At 52.7% G+C, this 22,380-nt stretch overlaps 5 protein-coding genes across 5 annotated transcripts; 2 read left to right on the top strand and 3 right to left on the bottom strand.

Annotated features, from left to right (window-relative positions):
• Positions 1–102: 102 nt before the first annotated feature.
• Positions 103–3,658, bottom strand: GUITHDRAFT_164342 (hypothetical protein; the record flags this gene model as incomplete). Its single annotated transcript, XM_005828555.1, has 12 exons — positions 103–268; positions 318–395; positions 441–491; positions 541–591; positions 781–857; positions 884–1,042; positions 1,096–1,163; positions 1,218–1,324; positions 1,372–1,474; positions 1,527–1,834; positions 1,934–2,179; positions 2,234–3,658. 12 exons carry the CDS (start codon positions 3,656–3,658, stop codon positions 206–208), a joined length of 2,736 nt encoding a protein of 911 aa, XP_005828612.1. The 3' UTR covers positions 103–205.
• A 3,192-nt stretch (positions 3,659–6,850) lies between these two features.
• On the top strand, positions 6,851–11,969 carry GUITHDRAFT_112336 (hypothetical protein; the record flags this gene model as incomplete). Its single annotated transcript, XM_005828554.1, has 18 exons — positions 6,851–7,435; positions 7,484–7,561; positions 7,611–7,736; positions 7,884–7,994; positions 8,048–8,184; positions 8,533–8,618; positions 8,781–8,839; positions 9,081–9,157; positions 9,338–9,403; positions 9,604–9,744; positions 10,025–10,099; positions 10,355–10,412; positions 10,491–10,544; positions 10,836–10,896; positions 11,191–11,264; positions 11,390–11,470; positions 11,649–11,729; positions 11,880–11,969. 18 exons carry the CDS (start codon positions 6,851–6,853, stop codon positions 11,967–11,969), a joined length of 2,040 nt encoding a protein of 679 aa, XP_005828611.1.
• Positions 11,970–12,175: 206 nt separating this feature from the next.
• GUITHDRAFT_141880 (hypothetical protein) lies at positions 12,176–13,129 on the bottom strand (the record flags this gene model as incomplete). Its single annotated transcript, XM_005828553.1, has 1 exon — positions 12,176–13,129. The coding sequence occupies one exon, from the start codon at positions 13,127–13,129 to the stop codon at positions 12,176–12,178; it is 954 nt and encodes a 317-aa protein (XP_005828610.1).
• A 606-nt stretch (positions 13,130–13,735) lies between these two features.
• Positions 13,736–17,839, top strand: GUITHDRAFT_141879 (hypothetical protein; the record flags this gene model as incomplete). Its single annotated transcript, XM_005828552.1, is given in 21 exon segments — positions 13,736–13,906; positions 13,926–14,322; positions 14,358–14,409; positions 14,589–14,636; positions 14,690–14,797; positions 14,875–14,930; positions 14,987–15,071; positions 15,235–15,300; positions 15,348–15,399; positions 15,480–15,527; positions 15,587–15,679; positions 15,727–15,807; positions 15,957–16,016; positions 16,063–16,082; positions 16,127–16,232; positions 16,506–16,670; positions 16,958–17,043; positions 17,222–17,270; positions 17,313–17,384; positions 17,530–17,651; positions 17,722–17,839. 21 exon segments carry the CDS (start codon positions 13,736–13,738, stop codon positions 17,837–17,839), a joined length of 2,055 nt encoding a protein of 684 aa, XP_005828609.1.
• Positions 17,840–18,181: 342 nt separating this feature from the next.
• GUITHDRAFT_112333 (hypothetical protein) lies at positions 18,182–19,930 on the bottom strand (the record flags this gene model as incomplete). The annotated part of the gene is made up of 11 exons (XM_005828551.1): positions 18,182–18,232; positions 18,396–18,479; positions 18,524–18,574; positions 18,626–18,703; positions 18,775–18,974; positions 19,060–19,118; positions 19,166–19,183; positions 19,341–19,495; positions 19,546–19,673; positions 19,723–19,812; positions 19,888–19,930. 11 exons carry the CDS (start codon positions 19,928–19,930, stop codon positions 18,182–18,184), a joined length of 957 nt encoding a protein of 318 aa, XP_005828608.1.
• Positions 19,931–22,380: the final 2,450 nt, after the last annotated feature.

Below are 22,380 nucleotides of genomic sequence, written 5' to 3'. Positions count from 1 at the left end.
GCGCCGTCGGTTTTATTCTGAAGCAACGGGAGGAAATGTGGAGGGTTCGGTAGGAAGGGGGCAACGAGTTACCAGGTAGTAGAGCAAGTCAAAGTCACCTCTAGGAGGGGATCAAAGTGTTATAAACATCAAGGAAACAATATTTCTTCTATACGAGCCCTGGGCTGGGCATCTATACATACATCGCAAGACAACCAGCGGAGCCTCAAGCAGCGAGGTAGGAGGGCTCTACTTGCATGGGATCCGGACGAGACAAGAGATTGACTTCCTGCACATAGGGCATCAGCTAGAGTAGGAGAAGCACAAGAGAGGGCTACAAGCATCTCCGAGGGAGCAAGCGGATGGTTATAGGCAACGAGGACAGACAGATGGAAAGGATGGAAGGGATCGCCCCTCTGTTCTGCATGTCAGACCCTTGTAAAGTTCCTTCCTCTCTTCACCAGCGACTGGACATAAAGGGAGGCGGGGCCTGAGCCCCTGTCGATGGTAAACTGCCAGGCAGAGTGAGGACAGGAAACAGGGGGGACGGAGAACAAGCACATCTCGGAAGAAGCGACCGGTCCGAGCACAATAGATTCGGACAACACTCTCCTGATTGAGAAAACAAGTCAAACAGTTTCTTCTCATCTCCTGCCTCTCCTTCCTGAGCCCTCCCCTCCCTCCTTCTCTCATTCTCTCCCCACTGACGTCTGGATCTCTCCTTTTCCTTCCTCAACTCTCTCGCTCCTCTTCATCCACTCTCCGCATCTGCCCCGTGACTTCATAGATACATCCACACACCTCACAAGATCCTGATATGATGTAATCTGATCCGTTCATGTAGTAGCTCCTTGTGTAGTTGTGCTCGCTGCCGAGAGCTACCGCACAGCAAGTCAAAAGTCACCTATGTACCAGCTCGCGTCGCTTTCCCTCCCATCCTCACATAGAATGTCGAACTTCATGGTCAGCCGCCCATCTACCGCCATGTATTGGCGAACTTCGTTGTCCACCGCAGAGCTCAACAGGTACCGATCATCAGGGGAGAAGCACACCATGACGTTTCCTGTCACAAATTACAAATCAAAAGACCACTTGAAGGAGTCAAGAATCGCAGACCTTGATCACTCCTGCACGTGAAGATAGGCCTGTTGGCACCTTCTCGCAGATCCCACATCTTGACATCTCTGCTTGTCATGTCAGCCAACTTTCACTGTGAGGACGAGGGGGCGTTTGCTCACTTGTCGAAGGAAGACGTTGCAAACAGTGAAGGTGAGAAATTCGCGAACTTCAACACGTTGATATGTTGAGAATGAAGGGACTTGAACGTCTGGATCTTCTTGCCGACCTGACAGCACTGACAGTCAACCAAAGCATGGTAGCAAGAAGGTCAACCTTCAGGTCGTACAGCGCCACGTCATTGCTGTAGCCACTGACCAAGAACTTGTCGTCGAGGCAATCGATGTGAAGAGAAGTGAGATGCTCGAAGTTTTCATACCTGCAGCACAACAACAATCAGTTGACACCTCTCAGCGCACTGACAGCTCTACTTGTAGATGGTCGGGGCCCGGCTGTGCTTCATCAGGTTCACGTCATACAGCTGAATGTTCCCGCTATCGCTCCCGGAGATGAGAAGCCCGTCGTTGAGGCGAAGCCAGCACAATCCAAGGATGCTGTGTGGAGGCCCCGCGGCGGTCGCCTGCCCAAGGATGGACCCAGTGAAGTGGTTGAGGACTATCACCTCGCCATTGACTGTCCCTATGACGAGCTCCTCGGGTTTCGTCGGATGGTACTCGAACTGCCGAGGCCGGAGGTGCGACGGAGCGATCATTCTTGTCGAGGGCTGGGCACCGGGCGGCTGCCGGCAAGCGCACATGCTCCGCACGAAGGTGGAGGGATGGCAGATGAGCTCTCCCGTGCTAATAGAAGACATGCTATGATCTGAACATCTCTTCACCTGACCAGCAGCGGCAGGAGACGATAAGCTGGCCGGGGCTTCACTGTCGGTCGTCAGCGATGAGCTCAGCGGTCTTCTATCCGCGCTATTCAGACCCAACTCTCTCATCCGCATCAGAAGTGTGCAATTAATGGGACGCAGCCTGTTGTAAGCAAACTTCTCAAACTTGGAGAGGAAAACTTTCCTCGCCTCTGCCCTCTCCGTGTTTGAAATCCTTCGCTTGTCCAAAGTCTCCAACCAAGGCATCTGCAAGCGCGATGCAAGTCAGCATAAGACACATCACGCAACAAGCGCTGACACCTGGGCAATGATGTACTCCCTATAATGCCTCTCAGAGCAAAGGAGATTCACATGGAACAGATCTGGGATCACCCCATCGTGCAAGAAATTTGCGAAGGTTTCTCGTTCATCGGCATCCACAGACACTGAGATGGTTCTCCTCGGCTCTTCGACGACATTCAGTGTTGCCATGCCTGCATCCACCAGGTCGTTCAGCTCCTCGTCCTGATCGTCCTCTTGGCCAGTTGGCAAGCTGACGTTTTCGTCCGTCTGCGCATTTGCGGTGTAGGAGATCGCATCAGTGTCGCGGCTCTCCACAGCCGAGCGCTCCGTTGGGCTCCGGGAATGACCTCTGATGGGCTCTTCATGCTCTAAACGATCTTCGAAGGGAACAAAGTCTCTCAACCTTCCTATCAAAGCATCTGCACCATCGGAATCCTGCGAAAATCCATCTTCGACCATGTCGTCCGTATGAATATTGTAATCGTTGGATCTTTCTAGGAATCGAACAGCAAAGGGAAAAATGTTCTCCTCCATCTCCGCCGAACTGTCCCTAAAGCCACGTCGATTACTCTGAAAGTGCAAGTGTCTCAAATTAGTCAAGTGTGAAATCGCAGCAAAGGCCTTTGGGAGGTTGCTCAGTGCTGTGGAACACAGCGAAAGGCTCACTAGTGAAGTGCACTCTGAAAAAATTTCCGGTGACAAATTGTTCTGCAATGGATTCCAATCTAAGATCAAAGTTTGCAATCCAGGCATCGGAGGCAGTGCCTGAAGCTTCTTGATACGATTTCCGCTAACTGACAAGAACTTGATCGATTCCAGTCCATCTGGTGACATTTTCTGTATTGCTTCCCCTATCTTGTTTCTGTCCAGCAGGAGCTCTTCAACGGTCCCAATCTTGTTGATGATTTCACCAAGAGCCACAGCACCTTCTCCACTGATCTCGTTATAGGAAAGATCAATCTTTGTAATATGCAGCTCACTGCACGAATCAAAGTGAAAGTTTTGGATGCTCCGGGCAAACAAGATTATGTCCACATCTCTGAGATTGCACTCCGAAAAGTTCAGCGTCTGCCTGTCAGGAGCCCTGTGAGCGCTCCGAATGCATTTCTGGATGCTGGAAACAATGCTTACGTTGGCCACGACCGACTCCCCCTCGCAGACCGTGGAGTAAAGTTGCAGCAGCAACCTGAGCTGCTTCCGGGCTAGTGTCACCCCGTCATAGACAAGCTGTGCTTGAGAGCATGAGATTCTCTTGTCCTCAGCTATGATGATAGCTTGCCCATCAAACCTCTTGATCGTTGTTACACTTTCAAGGTCGCGGACCTTCACATAATCCCCTTCATAGGCTGGGACCATGCTCCCATCCTCGTCGGCGATCAGATTGTTGTCCACTGCGTTTGAAGCAGCAGTCCTTGAAGTGTTCGAAGACGAAGAGTTCCCCATGACTTGAATCTTAACAATCTCAAGTGCTTTTTACAAGATGAGACGCACAACAAGGTTGCATGTGTAGTAATCATAAGGATTCTTCACATGCAAAGAAAACATTTGTCCATATGATGAAGCCGTCATTGATTTTGATCAATTACATTGTATCTTCGAGATCATTGTGTTGGTTGTGTACAAACACATCTACAAAGGAAGTCAACAAGACAAGAAAACTTGCGGTCGACAAAATTTCAGAAGGCAATACCAAAGTTGCTTCACCTATCGTCAAACCATCTTATCTCATATTTTTTCTATCATATATCGCCATGTCCGAACACTATAGCCTCGACTTTCCTTTCTCTCCCCTGTGCTTGACTGCCTGAACCCGCTCTCTCAAACTCACGGTCTTGCCTCTACCATTCAAGATCCTGCGACAGCTTGGAATGTTATTCGCTCACATTCAACTTTCCTCTGCTACCATGATCTCCTCTCCCTCAAGAATCTTGCTCCTTCTCCTCTCCTCCTCTCCTCCTCTCCTCCTCTCCTCCTCTCCTCCTCTCCTCCTCTCCTCCAGCACTACTGCTCACCACTTCAACAAACTTGCTGGAAGAAATGGACCAACTCAAGCCCTCTGCAACTACCCCCACCCCCTTCATTTCACATCTCGGACGATCAAATCCTCTAAAATACCGGTCAATTGTGCGTAAATATACCCCTTCTCTTATACCCTACCACCTATTTCACAACCCCAGTTTCACTACCCTCCGAAATTAGAGGAAAAAATTCAGTACCCCTACGCACACCACCCTCACCCTTCCTTTGTCGGTTGGGCCCAGTGAAAACGAGGTAGCAATGAGTACCCGTACCCCCTCATTTACACCACCCTTCGATAGCTTGCTAGGATCGTACAAACGACAGAGGGGTACATCCGGCGCAATATGGGTTTGATGAGGTTCGCAGGACAGTCACAGTCAGTGACCGTACTCAGTGTCAGTCCGTCCGGACATGATCCAGTAGCCACCGGGCCCCCGATGGCCGGTGCCGGTGCCGGTCCCGGCCGGGCCGGGCCGCCCGGCCTCGCCGGGGCCCGCGGCCGTGAGTTTACAGCCTCATATGGCAACTCTAGGGACAAAGATTTTGTCCCCAGCAGGAACAAACATTTTGAGGCACAAAAGACCAAGGTACAAAGATTGTACAAAGATTGTCCTGAAACCCGAGGCCGCGTTGAAGCCGCAAGAGGCCTCGGATCTTCAGCTTATCTCCCATGAACGCCATCATCGTCCGAGTCCATCCCAGGAGGAAACGCGTGCGGGCATCAGCCCCCGTAGAACAACGGGAGTCTGAACAACAACGAGTCACTCGAGAGGTACATCTGGTCCCTTCCTCGCTACAGACCTTGTTCCACCTTCCTCAAGCAAGAGCTGCCTCGTCGCTGGTAAAACATTTGCTGCTTCCGTGTGGCACCTCAGCCTGAGAGGGACTCGGATGGCAAACTAACTTGTGGCGGCAGGGGCTGTCGCTGACGGCGCTAAAGAGTGCATGCCGGCGGCTTGGGATAGCGCGATGGCCGTATGGCCGAGGCGATCGAAGAATGAGAGGAGATTTCACCATATCACATCCAGTAGGCGAGGAAGTCAACTCGGTTGATAGAGGAACAAGAAATGAGCAGCAGCAGCAGCAAGAGCAGCAGCAAGAGCAGCAGCAAGAGCAGCAAGAGCAGCAGCAAGAGCACCAGCAAGAGCACCAGCAAGAGCACCAGCAAGAGCACCAGCAAGAGCACCAGCGCCAGCAGCACCAGCGCCAGCAGCACCAGCACCAGCACCAGCACCAGCACCAGCACCAGCACCAGCACCAGCACCAGCACCAGCAGGTAGAGAAAAGCAGGAAGGAGGACAAGGAGATAGGGCTGGATCCGGACTGGATCGAGTGGTTCGTCACGGTGCGTGGAGAAGGGGGGTTAGAGTGAAGGGAAACAAGAGAAATGTGGGTATTGCTGCATTCTTGGGTGCAGCTTAGTAGGAATGATTTGAGTGTAAGTTTCCAAACTTGTCATATGATTGAAGATCCCTCTCGGTATGCTTACGCTGCCAGTTTCTTCCTAACACCCGCATGGCTTCTTTCACGCCATGCTCCTGAGACGATCTTTGCACGCTCTTGATGTAAAACATACTGCGAGTCAAAATTGTCTTGCATCTCTGCAGCTATCTCCCGTGCTCATCTGAGAGTTGATGTTAAGTTACAGAAGGCTCTACACGAGAGGAAGGAACATTGAGGCATTGATGAACAATCTCGTCCATACAGACCGACAGGGAAATAAATTTATTACTGTGACAATCGAGGAGGGCAGGGTTGCGATCTTGTAACATGTTGAAGGGCAAGGCGGCATAGATACAAGCAGGTCTCTCCGAGCCAAGAAGCATCCTCTGGTGACCTTCTTCGTTGAGCATATGGGCTCCTGCTCCTGCTGTGGATTGCGCGGGGACTCACATGGACCGGTTAATGCTGACTCGGAGGCTGTGCCTGATCGGATGCAGGCCACCCTCCGGTCTACGTGGTACACATCCCTGGTCTGCGCACTCTCGTCGACTCGTGTCACGAGCACTTCATTCCTCCCCCTGCACAGCGCAATGTGACTCCTCTTGTCATGCGGGTGTTTCCTCGCCACGTCCATGCTCGTGCTGCGCTTACCGATCAGCAGCGTGATACCCTCACCTTGCACAGCCGCAGGATCGGACGTGCTCGCTCAAGTCGCAGGATAGGGTCTTGCAGTCCACCACTGTGTTCGCCCATCTTCCTGAGCGGTCAGACCTGAGCCACCGCCACGCTGCGATGCGAGAGTCGAGCTACTACTATGATCCCCTATCATGTTCTCAGATGCCCGTTACTCTGAGGCGGACTTGGATGGTCATTTGTTGGATGATGAGGCGCAAGGTAGGCGAAACTGAAGGCGAGAGAGCAGGAGGGAGAAAGAAGAGAAGAGAAGATGGAGATGGAGAAGAGCGAAGAAGGAGAGGCAGGAGAGTCAATCTCAATGAATCTCAGGAGAGATGAATCTCAGGAGAGATTCATTCATTGAGATTGAGCGAGAGAGAGGAGAGGGGGAGAGAGAGAAAAGAGGGTGAGAGGAGAGGGACCATGAATCTCAACAGATGGCTCTCACAATCCGTCATTCATCAAGATTCTGCTGAAGTGCGTCAAATCGTGTGAACGATGAAGACGGCAGTGCTGCTCTGCCTGCTTGTCCTTAAGCTTATCCTTGCTGGAGGAAGTTCGATAAGAGAGAATCTTCTCAGTCAAGATGTCGTTGCGTTGTTCTCTCTCGATGAAGAGGAGGAGGTGGCGGAGCTGCAAGTTTTCGTGGAGGATAAAACTACAGGCGAAGTGTTCCCATACTCAAGTGGAAGGATTGAGCTCTGGAGGGAGAACCATGCGCTGATGATGAATGTCAGTGACACGAGCGAGCTCAGCGTGTCCGTCAGACACTCAAACACCTACCTGTGGGCATCGGTGTACGATGACAAGGGAAACTGGATCGCTGAGAGCAATGTCCTGCATACTGGGTTCCGAGCAGGTGTGAGGACGATGATCCATGAGGCAGTGAGCAACGCTGTGTGGGTGGACGGGGATCAGATACACTTTGATGTGCTGATAGAGCTACTCGAAGACTTCGAGTCGTTCATGATCAGCAAGGGTGTCATCGTGATTGACAACCAGACAGTCGGCATGATGAGCATCGAACATACATTCGATCGCTCCAACCCATCAGGAACGTTCACATACCATCATCATGGAGAGGTCAAGTCCTTTCTTCGTTCTCCTGCTTCTGACCAGCTATCCTGCAAGGTGGAAGTAGGTAGGCACACACTCTCCATAGCGCTGCTGTACCCTGGGCAGGGAACGCCCTGTGCTCTGTCGCCGCAGGTGAAACAATAAGCTGTAGGGGAAGACATTGACGAGCTTCATGCGGCAGTTGTGGTTTGAAGTCCGAGCAAAGAGCCTGGAAAGATTGGAGTTTGAGAGTGAGCAGATCATCAAGGCAGACACTAGCTTCATCGATGAGAACTGTGTGAACGAATTTGTTGCTTGCGTTGTGAAGGTAAACTCGCTCCCTCCCTCCTCTCCTCCCTCCTCTCCTCCTTTCCGTGCCTCCTTCCCTTCCTCGCTCTCTCCCTCCTTTCCCCACACTCCCTCTCTCACTCCTCTCTCTCCTATCCCTGCAAGGCACGATCTAACAAGTGGTCAGCGAGAGGCTAAAATCCCTCCAAATCGTCAGTACACGGAAGTTCTCGATGGCGCAGATTTCTGTTTCTCAAGCCTCTGCGAGCACTTCCAGGCACGGGAGGATCGAGAGCTCGTGAGCAGCTGGGCACAAGAGCTCGACGTTCTCCTGACTGATTGGCTCGGCAGATTTTCAAAACCTTAACGGACAGGTCGATGCAGGAGGCGATGACCCTTCACTTCTCCGCCATCTTGCAAGGATTCAAGGCACGAGCTCATCTTCCTTCCTCTCTGTCTCCCGTCACTTTCCCTGACTTTCCCCTGTGGTCGTCATCCTCCTCCTCCTTCGCTCCCTCCCCCTCCCCTGCTGTTCACCCTGCTCATTTATTGCCTATCTCTGCTTTCTCCGTGCCTCCCCACCCGCTCCTGCTTCCCCTTTCTCCCTTCTCATCTCATGCACAAGGTTGAGCGTCTTGAACAGGTCAGCGAGAACTTTCTGCGAGCAGGACGGGCCCTCCAGTGTATTGGGCAACTGAAGTAAGTGAGGAGGAGGGAACGAGATTTGGTTCACTCCTGGGAAGAGGAAGGAGGTGAAGAGAAAGGAGGGAGAGGAGGAGGGCGATAGGGCAGGATGGGAGGAAGAGAGGAGGAGAATCAACTGAGCTTTGAGCAAGGATGGCCTTGAAAGCCTATCGCACCGTCATGAGGCTGGTCGGATACTCAAGCAGACCGCTGACCAAGGCACAGTGCACGTATCCAGGTAAATGAGAAACATGAAGAAGAGTGAAGAGGGCGCGGGGCGTAGGAGGAAGAGGAGAAGGAGGAGCGGAGGAGGAAGCGGAGAGCGGAGGATGGGCAGGAGGAGGGGAAATGAGGAAGGGAAAGGAGCAGGAGGAGAGGAGGAAGGGTCACGATGCTGCAGGTTGTAATGAAATCAGCAAGGACACTTGTAACATTATGAACCGATTGCTGCATCAGATGGTACAGTCTCGCGCCTTCCTTAGACCTGAAACACCCTTTCTCCTTCTGCTCCTCTCCCTACCTCACCTTTGCCTCTCCTTCTCATTCTTCTATCCCTTGGTTGCTTCTCCTCCGTCTCCTCTCCCTTGCATGTCCTTGTTTCCATGATCTCCTTCTCTCTCTTGCCTGATGTCCTTCCACTCCCGTCTGCCACGTTTCACCTTTGCCGAGGGATTTGCGAGCGATGACGTCATCACAGCAGGACCTCAGCTCAGACTTCTCACCGGGAGGGGCCGCAAACTCCTCAGAGTCGTTCAGATCCTACAAGTCCCACCTGAGGTGAAGCCTTGCATGCTTGTCATGTGCTGCTGACTGATCCTGGTGGCAGCGACATCCTCCCTCCTTCCTCCTGCTCGTCTTCATCCTCGTCCTCCTGCTCCTCCTCGTCTGCTCTGCACATTCCAAAGTCGGGCCACTCCCCTAGCGATAGTTAGTCGCTTGACAAGACCTTACTGGCAGGCATATCTTGCGATACAACCTTGACGACATTGTGTTTTGCTGCTTGACAACTGCGACGACTTACAGGTTTGTGCGATGATGAAGCGCACTAGCGCACAGACAATGGAGACTGACATTTGTCCTTCTCTTTTCTCTCCTTATCCAACCCCTCCCCACTTCTCCTGCTCTCTCCCCTGTCGTCTCGTCTCTCCCCTCTCTCTCCTCTCATTTCTCTTTCTGACCTCCTCCATCCTCTGTTTCCTTTTCTCTCCCTCCACCTCCTTCAGATCGCGAGCTGGTATCGTGGCAAGCACCTGGTGGCCGCACGCGAGGTTCCGCTACTTCTACGGGGACAAGGAGGATGCAGACTTGCCGGTGACGGAGTTCACGATCGTCAAGGAGCTGAAGGAGAAGAGCGAAGATGCCAGGTTGCTGTTGCTGTTGTTGTTGTTGCTGCTGCTGCTGTTGCTGTTGTTGTTGTTGTTGTTGTTGCTGTTGTTGTTGTTGTTGTTGTTGTTGTTGTTGTTGTTGTTGTTGTTGTTGTTGTGGGAGCAGGAGGAAGACAAGGAGGAGCAGGGGCAGGAGCAGGCGGAAGAGAAGCAGGAGGACCGAACGGAAGTGGAGGGAGGGAAGAGGGTTTAGAAGGGAAACGATCATGATCATAGAAAAAAGGAGTTAGGAGGTAGCGGTTGACCAAGATGAGTGCAGGTATCTATGGGAAGAGATCATGGCGGCTGATTATGCCTCGTCACTCCCGAAGTTCTTCATGGCGTTGCTTGATATGTGATTTCATTTCTACTTGACCCTCCTCCCTCCTCCCTCCTCCCTCCTCCCTCCTCCCTCTTCCCTCCTCCCTCCTCTCTCCTCCTCTTTCGTCTTCCCTCCTCGCCCTCCCTCTAAAAACCTGCATGACTCCTCTGTTCCTCCTTCCTCCTTCCTCCTTCGTATTATCTCTGCTCACGCCCTTCCCTCTCTCGAACCAACGTTGCCGCCCCTCCGCATCGATCTTCCTTTCTTTCCTCCTCACGGCATTTTCAGGTACACGAGGCATCCCAATGCCTCCTGGTTCTTCCTCGGAGGAGACGACAACTTCGTGGTGAGCACCACCTGAAGCTGCAGCTCTGTTCTCCTCCTCCCCCTCCATCCTCTTGTCCTCCCCCTCAACCCTCCACAGGTGCCCGTCAACCTGCTGCATCAGCTGCAGCCCCTCAATGCGGATGAGAAACTGGTGCTCCTGCCCTCCACTTGCTGCTGCTGCTGCTGCTGCTGCTGCTGCTGCTGTTGCTTCTCCTCTTGCTCCTCCTGCTCTTGCTCCTCTACCACCACCTCCTCCTCTACCAACACCTCCTCAATCCTCCTCCTTCCTCCACTCCTTTCCTTTCCCTTTCCCTTCCTGCTCCTCCTCCCCCTGCTCCTCCTCCTGCTCCTCCTCTCCATCCATTTTCTTGACCTTCCTGCTCCCCATCCCACTTTCTTGCGATCACTTCAGTCCTCCTCTTCCTCTTTGACTTTACTGTAGGTGGTCGGAGGACCTCTGGGGCATCACCTGGGAGTCGGAAATTATCTGTCGGGAGGCTCAGGTAGTGGAGGAGGAGCGAGGAGGGACAAAGAAGGTGGAAGGAAGGGAGATGAGAGGGGGGAGGAAGGGAGATCAGGGAGTACATCTCGAGAAGAGGGACGGGAGCAGGGGCCTGGAGAGAAGGAAGGGAAGGGGAGGGAGGAGAGATATGGACGAGGGCGAGGGCGAGGGCGAGGACGAGGACGAGGACGAGGACGAGGACGAGGACGAGGACGAGGACGAGGACGAGGACGAGGCGGAGGAGGAGGAGGAGGGGGGGGAGGAGGAGGAGGAGGAGGGACTGATTTGTCTTCAGGCATAGTGTTTTCCCGCGGCTTCATGCTCGCCACCTACAGGAAGCTGATCCCCTTCACCGTCTCCTGGAGAAGGGTCAGTGGGGGGTGGGGTGAGGAGGGAGGGGCAGGGAGCTGGAGGAGGAGGATGAAGCACGGGGAAGGGAATGAGAAAGGGGAAGAGAAGGAGAAGCAGAGGGAACTGAAGTTTGTCGTGAGCAGGTGCGGGGGAAGCACATGCTCTGCCATCCCTGTGCAGACGTTGCTTTCGGTTTTCTCGCTAACGACGTGGGGGCGAAGATGGTGAGGAGGAAGAGGGATGGGAGAAGGAGGAGGATAGCAGGTCGAGAATGGTGTGATTGAGGGGCGAAAGCTTTTGCTGGCGGGGAGGGGGCGCGGGGGGAAGCAAAAGGAGCAGAGAGGAGGAGGAGGATAAAAGGAGATGTTGTATCTCTATTCACTGAGTCTTATTCCTCTTTAGGTTGAGATCCCCTGCATGCATGGCATGTGGCCGGAATACTTCGCGCTCCACTCGACCCGCCACGTTCCCGGCTGCCTATCGGTACCCTCCACTTTCCCCTTCCTGCTTCCTTCCTTCCTTTCCCTCCGTCACTTTGGTTCCCAAACACATCTTTCCCCTCCTCCTCCCTGCGACCCCCCCCGCTCCTCCTTTCCGCCCGTTTCTGCTTTCCGCTCCCTCATTCTGCTTCAGCGTGCAAGGGTTCGGTACCCCCAGATCTCCTGCGACCGGTACTGCACACCTGGCGATGAGCTGGGGGGGCAGCTGAGGAAGGACATCTGACTGTGACTTGCAGGCCGGCTAGTTTTCATTACCTTCAGCCTCGAGCGCTGAAGTTTCTCTCCTCCTTCTTCTTCGATCCTGAATAGAGACTGAAACCAGCTCTCTTCCCCTTCCCCCCCCCTGCTCCTCCTCCTCTCTTCCTCCTCCTCCTCTCTTCCTCCTCCTCCTCCTCCTCTGCCCCTTCTCTCGGGAAGCCAGAGAGTCCCCTAGGCCCCCACCCCTCCTTCCTCCTTCCTGCTCCTTGCTCCTCCTTGGGTTCTCTTCCGCCGATTCTTCACATGGAACTCGTCCCCACTGTCCCCCAGCGTCTCCATCAACGGCCTTCCCTTCTTCTGCACACGCGCGATCGCTTCCATGTCCTCCTGATCCAGCTCGATCTCCAGCGCCCTCCTCTTCTCCTCCACATGCAGCTTCCCCTTCATCCCCATCCTCGTCCCCACGATCACGCTGGCCACTCCCTCCTGCTGCAGGGCCCAGCGCATCGCCACGACAGGCATGCTGACCCCCTTCCTCTCCGCCACCCGCCGAAGCACATCCAGCAGCTCTTGAAGAAGTTCCCAGCTCCCCCACAGCTGGATCCAGCGCAAGTACTTCCTGAGCTGACTCGTCTCAAGCTCCACCGCCTTGGGCTCCTCCACCCCCACCCACCGCTCGCTCAGGAAGCCTCCAAGGAGGGTCCCGTGCGCGAACATGGCGATATTGTGCCTCCTGCAGACCTCCAGCATTCTCCCGTCCACCGCCCGCGTGTCCACGATGGACAGGGAGAGCTGGACTGCCTCGACCCGCACTCCAGCCTCCACCACCTCCTCCACGTGCTGCGAGTCGAAGCCCGTCAGCGCGATCCCCCGCATCTCCCCCACCTCCACAAGACGCTGGGCGTTCAGGAGGGAGCTGACGTAGTTGGACTTATCAAAGTCCCACCAGTAGAAGTGAACGAGGTCGAGACGCCCTCCCCGCGCCCGGGAGGCGGGAAGGAGGGCCTGTCTGACCTGCTCCTCGCTCAACCCGCTCGAACCAGTCGGGATCAACTTGGTGTTGAACACACATGCTGCAGCAGCAGCTCTGTTCCTCTCACAGTAGGTGGCGATCGCCTCCTCCGCCATGCCATACACCAGAGCCGAGTCGAAGGTGTTGAACCCTCTCCGCACCAGCTGCTCCATGTCTTCAACTACATCCCCCAGGCGCGGCATCCAGTACCCCTCCCCGTTCCCCATCCTCGACGTCTTGGGGGAGAGCTGTAGCATGCCAATCTGCAGGCGGCAAACTTTCATGCCGTTGCCGAGCTCGACGTAGGCGTCTGCTGGTAGCCTCCAGCTCGGCTCTTGCTGGAGGAAGAGGAGGGGGAAGCCGAGGAGGAAAGAGAACAAGAACCGACGGGGGACAGCCTGAGTCCCAGCATGATGCAGCACACGATGTGCTGGGCTGTTGCTCTGACAGAGGAGAGGAGGGGTTCTGGAGCGGCACCATGAGCTCGGAATACGGGACAACTTGATTGGCGATTTGGAGGGAACGAAGTCAAGCATGTCAACCTGCAGAGCAGAGAAGGGAGATGTCAAGAATCGCAATCATCCTCCCTCCCTCACTCCCTGCCTCCCTCCCTGCCTCCTTCCATCCATCCATCCATCCATCCATCCATCCATCCATCCATCCATCCCTTCCTCCCTCCCTCCCTCCCTCCCCTAGCCATACAACTCGCACTTGTGTGTAGACCGGATAAAAAGATTCTCCCAGTGTAAAACCCTCCAACAGCCGCATCCAATGCCGCCATGACGGCGACGGATGCTCGGGCGATCTTGTCGCTTGCCTCGCTCCTTCTGTCCCTCCTCCTCCTCCCACTCCTCCTCCTCCTCCTGCTACCATCCACCCCTAACAGCCATAGCGTCAGCGCCCTCTTCGCCCTCCTCCACCCGGTGAAGCTCCTCCTGCCCTACTTTGTGGTAACTTTGCTGCTGCCAGGGTTTCTACCAGACCGCAGATGCCGCGAAGAGAGTCTACGTGAACTGCGATGATGGCTCAGACGAGAGCGGCGACGGGAGCAAGATGCTGCCATGGCGAACTTTGACGCGCGCAAGGGACGAGATAAGAAGATTCCAGCGCCGGTTTGCCGTCGAGGTTCTCGTCCAAGGGACTTGCCTCCCCAGGGACCAGCATGGGAGGGTTGACTTTGCTCTTCCCCTTCTCGAGCTCGAGCATGTCGACAGCGGGAGCGAGGGGAGACCGATCGAGTATGCGAGCCAGCACCCCCACCGCCCCGCCCTCCTCTCATCTGGCCTGCGTATCCCTCACTCAGCATGGAGGCGGCTGGTGGGAGAAATCTTCACTGCCAACTTGACTGCCGTGAGCCTGCACGGGGGTATCCCTTCCTCTTGTCTGACAGCTGAGGTGCAGCTGGGAGTCTCGAGGGAGAGTTTGGGGTCGTTCTTGAAGCCCACGTCGACAGGTGGGAGCGAGGGGGTGCGGGGGTGGGGGGGGAGGGGGGAGGCGGGGAGCAGACGTGACATGTGCTTCACCTGCCAGGAGGAGATGGGCTGGGAAACTGCACTTGGAACATGACCGAGCTGTTCTTCGGAGGGAACTGATCAGAGTCTCTCACACGGCGGAGTGATTGTGATTGTGCAGGACCCCAATGACGTTGGCGAGGTACCCGAATGTCAACAAGGACGGGACGTGAGTGGCGACATGTCGCATGTTCGACATGGAGGTCTGACGTCAGCGATCAGCTTCGGATGGATGCAGATCGAGAGAGTCCTGAACGACCAGACTGAGTTCTCGATCGCATCATTAAGGGCGAAGAGATGGCGGACGGAGAAGGACGTGTGGATCCACGGGTAGAGAGAGAGAGAGAGAGAGAAGGGGGGGGGGGAGGGAAAGGAGGTGCGGTTTCAGGTGATGTGGGATATTCTAGGTACTGGGGCTTCGATTGGGCCGATTCTCATCTTCCTGTGCGAAGTTTGCAGTTCTGTAAGCTTCAAACTTTTCTCGGCTCCTCAGGGGTTGACCGCAACATGTTGCTGTAGCCAGCAATGAAACTTTTGTCTCCGTCGGCGCGCCTGTGATCTATGGATTCAAGGTGTTTGCGTTTGCGTTTGCGTTTGCGTTTGCGTTAGTTTTCGTGTTTGTGTTGTTTTACATGCAATGACCCGATGATGCCTCGTTGCTCTTCGTTTTCCTGTTCTGTCGATGACATCTTATGACGAGGCAGTGAAGGAGTGTTTGTGAGACTTTCCTCTATGACTTTGCTGAAATGGTCTCTATTGCAGCCCAGGGCAAAATTTTACGCAGTCAACCTCAAATCGGAGCTTGATTCGCCCGGAGAATATTTCATAGACAAGTGACAAGCACGTTTGACGATGACATGGATTCATTGCTGCTGTGCAGGGAAGCGATGCTCTTGTACTTCTGGCCGCCGGGTGATCTTCACAGTCAGGAGGTGAATGAAAAATCTCATGTTGTTGAACATCTCACATGATCTTGGACCTTCGTGCTCTTGGGACTTGTGATGTGGTACAGGCTGTGTTGAGTATGGGACATGACGGAATTCTGATCGGAGCAAACCACGTGAGAAAGATATGATCTCGTAAGATTCAACCTTCTTGGTGCGCTGAGGTTGCTTTCAGGATCAAGTGAATGACTGTAAGAAGAAGATTGAGCAAGTCAAGGAAGGCACAACGAGCGGAGGCGGAGGAATCAATGCTTTCAGCGATTACATGGTTGAGAGTACTGCAGGATATGTTTGACAGTGACGAGACCTGCGCAGGCAAACAAAGAAAGGCAGAAGAAGATTTTCGCATCTTGTTTGGGAGAGCCCGCAGGGAAAACCTCGCATATCACCTTCAAGGTTTGCATTCGTTGCTGTTTGTGGCGGAATGGACCAAAATGTGTTCTCACATGGGGAGCAGAACATTCAAATTTCGTATCAACGACGAGCGGCAGTCCAAGTACAGATGTGCCATGCTGGGAGATTGCCTCGTATGAAGATGATGGCAGATATCAAGAGCGTCTCATATCCGCATCATCAACGTCAGTGTCTCAAACATCGGCAAGACTGTAAGTCCCTGTTGTTGACAGCTACCATCACTTGACCTCACCGCAGGGGATGGACGTCGATGGAAGGTGTTGTTGTGGGACTTGCAAGCTCGATGTGAAGTCGACACCAGCGACATTCTCATCTCCTCGACCAACGTCTCCTTCTGCGGATGCGGAGGGATCGCTCTCAACGGAGGGAACACAACCTCCCTCACGAGATCGAACAACGAGATCGAGGTTAACTGACTTTCTTCTGCCCACTCCCTGCATTCGCGAGTAGCAAGGCTTGTAGAAGAGCAGAAAGGCAAACACGCCTGCAGATACACCGACTGTCAGTCTGCCAGTCAGCCAGCCAGCCAGCCAGCCAGCCAGCCAGCCAGCCAGCCAGTCAGTCTGCCAGCCAGCCAGTCAGTCTGCCAGTCAGGCAGGCAGTCAGTCAGTCAGGAGCCCTTCGGCGCCATAGAGGGGTGAAAGTTACCAGCACCTCTTCTAATTATTTTCATTTCACAGCTCGCGGACATCCACAACTTCGCTCGTATCCGCCGATCATACACGCCAGGCATCGGATGGAGAGGAGGAGGGCATTCAATAAGGCAGTCTCACATTCATCACGCTCCTCACTCTGGCATCCTTGGCCTTGGAAACGATTGTGAGTTTGACGGCAATATCTTCGAGGTAGCACGACCCCATCCCTTCCTCCTCCCCCTCCCTCCTCCTCCTCCTCCCTTTCCTCCTCCTCTTCGTTATCCTCCTCTTCCTTATCCTCCTCATCTTCATCCTCATCCTCGAGCTTCAACGCCTCCCTCTGCTTATGATACTGTCATCACCATAAAGCATCTACTTTGCTCACCCCTCTCGGCCATCAGCAACACTTCATCTCGATGTTTATTCCTTCCATTCTTCGTGATTGCCTTCAAACTTGTCTTCTGTTTCCAACATTTTTTTTCACTCCTTCCCACCAGTCGCTGGCGTTCGAGGCAACGGACACAGGTGCCTGGTACTCAGGAAGAAGTTGGATAAATAGAGGAAATATCATCAGCAGAAACAGGTTGAAATTTCTAATCTTCCTGATTGTTTACATCCTGATACATACTTTTCCTTCCTCCTCCTGCCTTCTCGCCCGTGCCTCCTCTTTGCTTCTCTCCCTCCTCCCTCCTCCCTCCCTCCTCATCTCTCTGTCCTCCTTTCGTATCCATTCCTCCATCTTATTCCATGGCTCTTTTCAGATTCGTTAAGATTCGCAATACTGTCGGGATGAATCTTGGTTTCCCAGCGGTCAGAAAGTTGAGCCACTTGGCGAGCGTGACGAGCCGGCAGGTGATGGGGATATACCTCGACGACATGCTGTCTGGAATTTCCATCACCAACAACTCTTTCGAGGACGTTCAGGTGCAGCCGAGCACGAATCAGAGGAACAGAGTAGACTGAAGCACAACGAGGGGGGGGGCGAAGGGAAGGAAGGGAAGGGGAAGGAAGGGGAGGGAAGGGGAGAGAGGGTAGCAAGGAGGATGGTGAAGATCGTTTGAACGTTCAGGTCGGTGTGTTCGTGGGAGGAAGTCGCGATGTCTCGATCGTTTCCAATCGCTTCTTCAACGTCTCGCAAGCTGGCGTCAAGATCGACGACCGCGGGCTCAATTGGAGGAGCGACATTTGCAGGTTCCGCTGTCTCCTCCTCTCCCCGTGTCAGCTGATGTTCCTTCTTGCCCTTCCCCCCTCCCCCCAACAGGTTCGACTCAAACTTCACTGGACTTCTAGCCCAGCAGCTTCTGGACGTGAACTTCCTGTTCCCTCCTTTCGCGACGTCGTATCCCTCCCTCCCTCCCACGCTCAGCCTCTCCCCGTGATCTTGTCTTGCTCGTCCTCCCCGACGCTTACCGGCTTGCAGATGTTCTCCTGTCCTTCTCCACATCCTCAACAACAAGTTCTGCAAGCGGCTTAACAGCAGCGAGCAGTTTATCGACGCTCCTCAACATGTACGAAACGGGAAGGAGGGAGAGCAGGGGAAAGAAAGACTGGGGAGGGGAAAGCGGAAGGAGCAGGGTAGGAGGGAGGCAGGGAAGGAGGGAGGCAGGGAGGAGGAGGGTGAAGGTGAGTGATCACGATGTACAGGTAATCAAGGATCCGCTGAATGTTATAACGATGAATTCGTTTGCATGTTGAAGCTTGTTGACCATTTTTGATTCTTTTCAGACTGAATAAATATAGACTGGGACACCGTAAGAAAAAGAATTTCGATCCTACAACAAAGTGAAGTCAGGCACACAAAGACAGAAAGAATGAGGCCATAATCTCCAACAAAATCAACAAACACACCAACAAAGTCAAGACACCAACAATCAGCGACAGCAGCAATTACAACATACACAAGGGGTAACCACTGCGTGGTCTCTTCATCATCACCTGCCAGGACATCGGGAGGTACAACGTGTCACTCAATTTCAATCTTCTCAGCCTCTTGTCAGAGATTCGTTTCAAGGACGCGACCTGGCATCAAGTCATCGATCCCAGAGTGAACCCAACACGCTCACCATCCTGATCGACGGGTTTGCGTCAAGTTTGTGCCCAATGTCATCCACAATCTGTACATGTCTGATCACAACGTTTGAACAGCACCCGAAACAACCGACAACCGCTTCTGGCCATGTCAGATTCGCCATGTAGACATGAGTAGTACGGTCCATGCTGATCTGTGGAGGGTCACTTCCGATCTGAGGAGAGAGGGAACGTCGAAGAAAATCAAGATACAGGGGAATCAGCAGATTCTGGAATTTCCGCTCACCTTGTTGCAATCAGCATGAACCAGTTGCATCTCTTTGTTCCCCTGCAAAATGTCAACTCCATCTCGATTTACTGCATCGTCATCGTCATCGTCGTCGTCATCATCATCGTCGTCGTCATCATCATCATCATCATCATCATCATCATCATCATCATCATCATCATCATCATCATCATCATCATCATCATCATCATCATCTCCTAGTCCTCCTCAAACGTCTTCTTATCGCGATCAACTCCATCATCATTACAATGGACATCATCTTCGTCATCATAGAATTCTCACCCATCGAATCATCAAGGACGGTGAGTTGCATCCCGGTTGATCTTGCAACCAAGAGCTCACTGCATCGTTCTGCACATCAACAAGTTTCACGTCTTTCGCATCTCACTCCACATCCGAGCTCTTCCTGTTGCAGCAAGTTGAGGACCTTGACTAGCCGCTCCGCCGCTGCTTTCGCCTGTCGATCGATACCATTAGCCTTGACAATACCATAAGGTACGTTGCATGAAGCACAAGTGAAGAATACAACCGTACATCACGAGTAAACAAACATCTCTTATCACACAAATCCCAACTTCTTCACCTGATTGTGACGAGTGACAGAAAGCTCGACGCCGATCGCGCCCTTGCATTCCGAGCCCATGAAGGCAAAGGCGACAGACTTGCCAAGACCTGAGCCAAGATCGCAGAATACAGAGCTCGCGTCCAACTTCATGTACTGCCAGTGAAGTTAGATGTTCTTCCTCCTCCTTTTCAGAGCTGTTCTACCTCAATCAGAGCTTGAAACCCGTCCATCTCTATCTCTCCGTACGCCCAGTGCCCCCCTGACTCGAGGATCTCTTCCTCCTCCTCCTCGCTGATACTTCCATACGAGTCTGTCCCGCAGTAGACGGCGTCTTCGCACAGCAAATCATCTTCCGTCTCTCCTGTACAACCTTCACTCACCGATAATCTGCTTCGACAATCTCTTTTCTCGTGCCGTCCTATCCGCGGCAATATCCGCTTGGAAGGAGCACGTGGCAACGGATGGCCCATCTGCTTTGAAGCTCAACGATCAACTGGCAGTTTCAGAGACGATGTCGTACAGGTTTGTATTGCATAACCAGCTACCATTGTCATCCCTCCTGCAAGTAAAAACTTCCGCGGCAACCATTGACCTGTCCTACCGTGATTGAGTAACTTGGATCTTTTGCAGAAATCTCTTGCTGCTCACCACTGAGAGAGAAGTGAGACATTCGTGCTGCCCCGTAGAGATTGACACCTGTAAATTATTATTCTGGACTCAAAAAATCATCATCAAGTGGATGAGTTTGGACCAAGTATTAATCACCAACACTGAAAGATCATTCGCTTTCACGATTAAAATAGCTCGAGATCATATCACATCATGATGACATAATCGTGTTGCATCACATTGGGTTTCGTCTACACATTTTGATCTGCTTCATTGCCATCATTACCTTCTCTGGCGCTTCGCATGAACGCACCACAGGCCCGCCAAGGACGCATTAGTAGTCGCATCGCATGCAAGAACTACTGCTAGCGCCAGCGCTGGCCCGGTCAGGGGCCCGGTGCAGGCCCGGTGCTCTTTAATTATGATATGAGGGCGATGATACTTTCTTAGTTTTGGTAACGGTCACAGATTTCGTAACGTATAGTCGAAGGGTCATCGGAATGCTGTCGCAGCTGTTTCAGAGTGAGCCGCTATGGGACACGTGGTTCAAGACAAGCAAGGTGAATGCACTTATCAATGCTCAATCATATCCATCAATCATCACAAACATTCGTCTCGTGAATCAATCATCTCGAGCACTTATCTCAAGCACTCATCTGGATCATCACATCTGTAGCAATCATCCGAATCCATCCAAGCGTTCATCTCAATCAATCAAGACTATAATGAATTGCAAGCCATTCATCTTTTTCCCTTCCCCTGTTTCTGCTTCCTCTGCATGTCCCGTAATCCTCTCAATCGTTCTTGATGAATTTCTTTTCCATTCTTCCTTTCTGTTTCCCTTCGTTATTACTACTATCCGTATCTCGTCCCCATTCCCATTTTTTGTTGTTGCATACAAGTTTTGCCAGCATTCAAAATATCGAATATAGTCTGTTCTGTTCGGAATCTGGCATTCAAGACAAGCTATTGCATCATATTTTTAGTTCAGCTATTGCATCGTATGTTTAGTTTAGTGTCATTGTATTGCCTAGAATTCTGTACCTTCTTACCATGTATTTGTCGTCAAGTTCTCCTTGACTGCAAGATCTGTCACGATGGAATCACGTTCATACTCCTGTGTTCACTCTTGCTTGTTTCACAGGGTGGAAACTCCGTTCTTGCGAAGGCAGAGGCGCTCGCAGCTGCAAAGCAGCACAAAGCGTGAGTTTGGACACTTTTATCTCACGTACCCAAAATTGATTTTCGGTGTAGTCATAGCGTTCAGAGTGGATCCGCGATGAGCTGGGGAAAACCAAGCAACTGCTGGTTCAATCAACAGTAAGTGCTTCCAGTTACCAGGAATACATAACCTAACGTGTGCTTCGAAAGGTCGTGCATGGACTGGATGTAAGTCCACAATGATTATAGATTGATGGTCATATTCAGAAGACTTTTACTCTATCAACAGCAAATGTTAATTAAATAGCCTAGAAAACATATGATCGCTTGCTCGAAAAGCACCCTGTCTTGAATAGCGCGGTTCCAATTCTCTGGGGAGAAAACATCAGCTCAGGGCCAAGGCTTCTTCCGGTAGCAGCAGTGTGACTCAACATGAGTAATCTGATGTCGTACTGACGACATAACAATGTGGACTGCAGTGCTGGGCAATTTTCCTCAGGGGAGATACTTCTGGAAGACAGAAATCTTCTTGACAATGAAATCTGTCTTGGATAACTCCCTCCTTTTGAAGGCCGCATTCAACTCTTCTATCTGGAATGAAGATGTAAGCCTGAAGGAAAAAGCTGCATTCGATCAAACTTCTTTTTGAAGCTCTTCGGGCACCGCTCCTGACGGTAAAGCCTGTCTCCTGGTTTCAAACAATTCCTCTTCCTCGGTACTCAATCCAGAGGCAGTCTTCAAGTCCTGAAAATCCCATAGGGAGAGATGTTAGCTCCCATCGAAATTCAAGCACTCAAAAACTACCTTGACTTCTGACTTGTACTTCACTCCGCATTTGTTCTGATCGTCGGAATCTCTCATAGTTCTTGAAGTCTCTGCCAGTTTGATGTCATTGAACGTAAGGAGCGAGCATCACGAGGGGAGGAGTTCTCAAAAACAAAATGATTTGTTTCACATCCTGAATTGGCCAATTTCAAGACAGACGAGATCAGTGCGCATCGGAGTCGGAAATCTGCTGAGTCTTCTCACTTCCTCCTGTGCATAACTATTCCAGGACATTCGCTTCGCCACTAAATCTTCAAATGATCTACATTGAGGGGCAAGGGGAAGGGACTACATTGGCTCCCCCTCCCCCTCCCCCTCCCCCTCCCCCTCCCTGCCTCTTCCTCTCTCCTCTTCCCTCACGATCCCCCTCCCCCTCCCCCTCCCCCTCCCTGCCTCTTCCTCTCTCGTCTTCCCTCACGCTCCCCCTAGAAATGAAAGGCCCT

Source organism: Guillardia theta (assembly GCF_000315625.1).
Source record: "Guillardia theta CCMP2712 unplaced genomic scaffold GUITHscaffold_58, whole genome shotgun sequence".
Lineage (NCBI taxonomy): Eukaryota > Cryptophyceae > Pyrenomonadales > Geminigeraceae > Guillardia > Guillardia theta.
This window is presented reverse-complemented; position numbering and strand designations above follow the sequence as displayed.